Raw genomic sequence first — 6,000 nt, forward strand, 5'->3', positions numbered from 1 at the left:
CAAACATTTGCCAAAGCATTTTACAGTTTACCAACATCTTCACATGGGAATGACCTATTCATCGCTCCCAACCAAAAACAATTTTAGAAAGTTGACTTGCGAGTAGGAAGAATCATGTTTTTCATTCAACAACACTGGTACTCACAGTGTGCTAGACTAGATGCTGGGCTCGATACTGGGAATACTTAATATAAGAAACATCCTCTGCCTTCAAAAAGTCTAAGAGGAGAATAAGTCCAGGGGAGACATAGATGAGGAGCGAACATCGAGAAATGTAATTTATAACTCCTTATCAAAAAAATTACACTTTGGGCACATTTCAACATCTGTTACCTCGGAGCATTTAAATTTTTATAATGAAGGTAATGATTTGCGAAAAGCATAGTGTAACTTCCCAATGGGGATCGCTTTCTATGAGTTAGCTTGATACTCCTCACATAACCGTCAAAGGGATCGACTGAACACTTAATTCACACTTTAGGAGGGAGGAAATAACTCTAGCAGAAGAGAAATGACTAAATCTGTGATCTAAAATCAGTTCTGCTAATGTGACTTGGGCCAAGTCAATGTCCTTCTGTCTTATTTCCTCCATTTGTCTTAATATCTGCCACCTCCCTATATTACAAAGATGTCAGAGCAATAAATGAGATAACAACTTGCATGATACAGTGAATAAACAACTTGGGAGAAAAGTTTTGTATAAATCCAAAGTTCAATACTATAAATAAGCCTGAAGTGAAAATGTGTCTTTTCTCAGGATCCCTGTCACAGATTAAAGTCGTAATTTTTCATTAATTTATTTAACAAATATTTACTGAGCACTTACTATGTGCCAGGGAACGTTCTCAGAGCAGGGGATACGGGAGTGAGCAAAACAGGCAAATTCACGGAGCTTACATGTAGTAACAGAATACATCCAGTAAAACAGAAAAAATAATACTGTGTTGCATGTTAGATGGTGATAATCACTTTGGAGAACAACAAGTTCAGGAAAGCAAATACTAAATGGCAGGGGCTGCAATTAGGTCTTCAGAGAGAGATTCTCTAAGAAAAGTGACATTTAAGCAAAGGCCTGAAGGAAGAAAACGAGTTAGTGAGACGAGGGAAGAGCACCTTAGGCAGAGGGAATAGCAAGCAGAAAGGCCTTGACCTGAGCTTTTTTCCTGGAGTAGTGAAGGAATAGTAAGGATGCTTCGAATGGGCAAGGGAAGGGAGTAAATGAGCTCAGAGCAGTAAAGAAAATAGTAGTGTGAGATCTGAAGCTACTGTAAAGGCCTTGGCTTTTATTCTCGGTGAGACAGGGAGTCTTTGGAGAGTTTTAAGCAGAGAAGCCAGAGGAGTGACTTTTTAAAAAAAACTCTGAGAACTAAGCCTAAAAAATACAGTGTCTGGAGCTAGCTAAATTAAGCCAAAATTCATAAGAATTTAAAATGAAAAGAGCATTTGAAAAAACAAAGAACGGACCATCCTCAAAATCCCTAGTGGCCCAAGGGATGCTGACGACACGAACCAGCTATGACAGCTGAATATTCATCGCCAATCAGATTCCCTGCGAAATTGCCAGTCCTTGCTGGTGGGAAACGCCGCAACTTCTCAACAAAATCGCCCCGTCGATCGGAAGCGCCTGGAAACCCTTCCATGGAACAGACCACACACAGGCCAACTCGTCACCTCAACGCCGTGAAGTAGGTGGAGCCCAGAGTGTCACCCCATCTTAAAGACGTGGAAACTGAGACTCGGAGCAGAGAGATGGCCCTCCCGTGCGGTGAACTGAGCGGCCGGGTGGAGCGCAGGGTTTCCCGACTCCCGCAGGAACTTCGGGGCGCCTACGCTGTCCCCCGAGTGCCGACACCCGGGCTGCCTTCACCTGGCAAGCCCATCTCCCGCGATTTCAGGCGGGCTCCACCCCAGACGACAAATCAGTCAGACTCCCCACGTCGCCCCCACCCTGGGGCCTGGGGGTGGGCCCAGACTCAACCGGGGGTGGGAGATTGGGAAGAAGGCGGGTCCCAGCGGAAACTCCCGGCCGCGCCTTCCCGAGCCACGCGCTCAGGCCGGGACCAGCCGCCGCCGGCCCGGGGCAGGGGGCAGCAGGATGACCAGTGCGAGGCCCTGGGGGGCTGGGGTGGTGCGGGGGGCGCGCGGCGGAAGGGCCTCGAGCGGGCAGGGGGCGCGGACCGGAGGGAGGGGGCGCGCGCAGGGAGCGGCCGGTCCGGGTCCCGCTCCTTCTTAGGAATATCCCGCCACTTCTCCATCACTGCATCTCCCACCACCGCCGTCCCGGAGCCTCGTTCGCGCCCACCGACACACTCACAATTCCTTAATCAGCACCATCTTCCCGGAAGCCCCTCACAGCTGCCGCCGCTACCGCCACCACCGCCACCACCGCCGCCGCCGCCGCTACCGCCTCTCACGGCGCCTGCGCGGCCCCGCCTCCCTGCCCCTGCGAGCCCCCACAGCGCCTGCGCGTCCACACCCTTCCGCCGCGACCCGTCGCGTCAGCGCGCGCGAGGGGCTAGCCCCGCCCCAGTTCCGCGCCCCACCCTGGGCGCACGAGGTCTTCAGAGCGGCTGCGCGGCTCTCCCGAGCGCGTACGGCTGCTACTGCGCCTGCGCGAACGCGGCACGCCCTCCTAGGGCTGCTCTCTCCAGTCCAGCTCCTTTGGGACGTGCGTGCCGCCGGCGTCTTGTGGTGAGTGTTCCAGTTGGTTCCTTGGAAGTCGTTTTCTGGTGACCGGGACTGAAGTTTCTCGCCCTGCCTTTGAGAGGAGGCCCACCTTCCTGACGGACATCCCGTTTGTGAAGTCCGCGTGAGAGACTTGTGAGGGGCGTGGAAGCCGACGCCGCCGGTTCGGCGGGAGGACCTTCCCCGGGTCACGGCCCGGGCGCCCTCCAGAGGCCTCGTGAGGGCCGCCGTCTGACCCTGATCGCATGGCGGGGCCGGCAGCGGTGGCCGCCGAGTCCCCAACCCCAGACGCCCCCTGTCCCGGCTCCACGGTCCTCTAGGGCCTGCGGCCCCACAGGAGGAGCGTCCTACGCTCGCGACGGAGTCCCGGGGGGAAGAGGGGCTCGGCCGTGAGACCCAGGAAGGGACCTCTTCGGGGCCGCCGTTCCAGGGAAGGTCCCACGCGACCCTGCCGCCCGTGCCTGGAAGCCGAGAGGTGGACCTTGGGATGGTCACTGGCTTCCTCCGTCCCGGGCTCTGGGGTCACTCGCTCCCTCCGTGGGGTCACTCAGGGGTCGCTCGCTCCCTCTAAGCCAGGCACCGTTGTAGGCCATGGGGCAACACCTGGAAACAAGATGTCACGTTCCCTGCCCTCGCTTGGAAACAAAAGAGTGACAGTCTGTGCATAAAGGAAGAGGGCCCACAGGAGGCAGAGCCGCCCCGGGGAGGCCTCGGGGGGCGTGTTGGAGCCTCGCGCGGTGACTGGCGAAGATGGGGCGAGGCGCCCGGCTCCTCCTCCCGGGAGCTTGGACCTGGGGCCGGCTCCAGCGGACTGGGCACCTGGCGCGGCCAAGTGCTGTGCTGGGGGGGTGGAGGCGCTTCATCACATTCACCCCGAAACGGCGTCGTGAGAGAGGTGTTTTCGCGGGCTTTAGAAAGGACGAACAGAAAGGTTCAGAGAGCCACGTTTAGGGATTTGTGCAAAACTCGCTCAGCCGGCGTGTTTGCAGAACCGGGTTTCAAATCCAGATTTTAGTAACTTCCAAATCTGGTCTTTCCACTCCACTGACTTTTTTCTGGATGAAAATAAATAAGCTGAGGCATGTTCTCGGTTATGGAAAGGAGGCGATATGGTCAAAATCTAGAAGATGCTTAGAGACAGGTGTAGAGCAAATGCACTTTGGAGTGCCAGACCCCCGTATCAATTAGGAGATGAAGGCCCGAGGCGGTAATAGGAACTGCCAAACTAATTAGTCCATTTTATGTCGTAGTTTCTCCCCAGATGCTACGCAGGCTGAAGTTACAAATAGCTTTAAAAACATGGATAAATTGTGGTTGACATGCTTTATCAACCATCAAGAAAAATTAGGATGTTGCGGAACATTTCTGTAACTTCTGAAGTCTTCCTACAAGTGTTCACTGATTCCATTGTCTGCATAGCTCAGTTGCTGCTCGTAGTATTCACATGTGTGTAAAATAAATGAGACGGTGTGCTGGATGGCGCGTAACTGAACCAGAATACGCTGTGGACATTGTCTCCTTTTCCCATCTGAAGATTCATGTTAAAACGCTCAACTGGAAAACACCCAGTTTGGATGTATTTATTGAGGGAAAGAAAACATACACAAAATTAGCTAGGTTGGTAGAAAATGTGACATCTATATAACTAAACTAAATAATTGTACATTACATCTGCTTAAGAGAGAAAAATGTCCGAATTTTCCTGGGAATATCAAAGAGGACTAGGGAGTGGGAAAGCCATGAAGTATCACCTCAAAATGGGAGAAAAGGACATATAAAGGAAAAGACAATTACACATGAAAAAAATAAACTAATGGACTGTGTGACATTTTCTTGTTTTAAAACTAATGGTATTGAATCTTGGGTACTTTTGCAAATGTGGGCAAAAGATGGGATAGAACTTACTAGTAATTGTCTCTGGATGTAGAAAAAATTCAAACTTTTTAAAACCTGATTTCTCGCATTCCTTGAAATGACTTTCAACCCTTAACAAAGGTAACCTTCACACACTAGGTGTCCAACTGAATTTAATTCTTCAAGCCTCATGTAACCACCAGTCTCATTACTTCTCTTGTCTACAGTTCTGAAGCTAAGAGCTCATTCTAGTAAAAATGATGGTAGATTTTACTGAGGCAAACCAAAAGATTCTGAACGATGTTTGGGACACTTATTTTATGCATGTTGATAAAGAACAACTCTGGTCAAAGAAATTTCAACGGTCCTTCAAATATTACAATTGAATTTGGCCTGTTTATATTTTTTCCCCTAAAGCCGCTATTCTTAACCTGGGATGCAAAGCCCTTTTGGTGAGTGCTCCCAGGGAATTTATGAACCACTGAAATTATATACATAATTTCATGTCTATGTACATTTTTCTGAGGACGAGGTCTGTAGCTTTCATTTGCTTACTCTGCATCTTGCCTTCCTGTTTTCTATAACGTCTCATTCCAGAATTACCAATTGAGACTATTTCTATGAAAACTAGAAATATTCCCAAAAATGCTTTAATTTTGTCAAACATGAGGGCATAGGTCATAATATTGTACCACCATGGAAGAGACAGGCTTGGGCTTTGCAGTAGACAGTCCTTGGCCTAAATCCTGGCTCTGCCACTTGCTGGCTGTGACCTTGAGTAAATTACTTAATCTCACAAACACAATTTATTCATTTATAAAAAGGAACTCCTGATATCCACAACATAGATTTGTTGTGAGGAGTAAAAGATATGAAGTATGCAAAGTGTCTATCTTACATGTTGCCTGGTGTGTAATAGATGTCCAATGAATGGGAATCATGTGGAAGGTTACACCTTTCAGAGAGCAGAACAGCAATTTGAATTAAGATATAAAGTTCCTCTTCATCCCTAGTGGTAACTATCAGTCACTACTCATCCTAATGCAAGAAGAATGCATGTATGTGTACGTACATTCATATCTGTAACCAGATATGGCTGTAGTTTACCCTTTCACTTGCAGAGCATATTACAGATTTCTGTTCTTTTGTATCGTCATCAAATTTGGTATTGTCAGAATTTGTCATTTTTGGCACTTTATTGGTTTTAAAATGCTGTCTCACGTATTCACTTTATTTTTCCCTGCAGGGTGAAGATCTTTCCATATTTACTGGCCATGTTCTTATTTATTGCTCATTTTCCTATTGGTTTTGGTTTTTTTTCTTTTTGATTTGTGGAAGGTATATATAGCCATTTTGAATTTGAATTCTATGTTGATTATGTGCACTTTATGTATTTTCTTTCCATCTGTGGATTGTTCTGTCACTTTGCTTACAGTAGGGCTTCTCAACCTCTGCAGTATT

The 6,000-nt window shown here is 48.6% G+C and overlaps 1 protein-coding gene across 2 annotated transcripts in view; it reads right to left on the reverse strand.

Moving 5' to 3' along the window:
- PITPNB (phosphatidylinositol transfer protein beta) overlaps positions 1–2,446 on the reverse strand; it is a 63,901-nt gene extending 61,455 nt beyond the window's left edge. Inside the window, exon 1 of one of the 2 annotated variants that reach the window (XM_046638943.1) lies at positions 2,315–2,446. In XM_046638943.1, coding sequence (XP_046494899.1) covers positions 2,315–2,334 — 20 coding nt within the window. In that variant the 5' untranslated portion in view covers positions 2,335–2,446. The remainder of the gene's footprint in view (positions 1–2,314) is intronic. The other variant, XM_046638944.1, reaches the window with a different exon arrangement.
- Between the last annotated feature and the right edge of the window lie 3,554 nt (positions 2,447–6,000).

Source organism: Equus quagga, chromosome 15 (assembly GCF_021613505.1).
Source record: "Equus quagga isolate Etosha38 chromosome 15, UCLA_HA_Equagga_1.0, whole genome shotgun sequence".
Classification (NCBI taxonomy): Eukaryota; Metazoa; Chordata; class Mammalia; order Perissodactyla; family Equidae; genus Equus; species Equus quagga.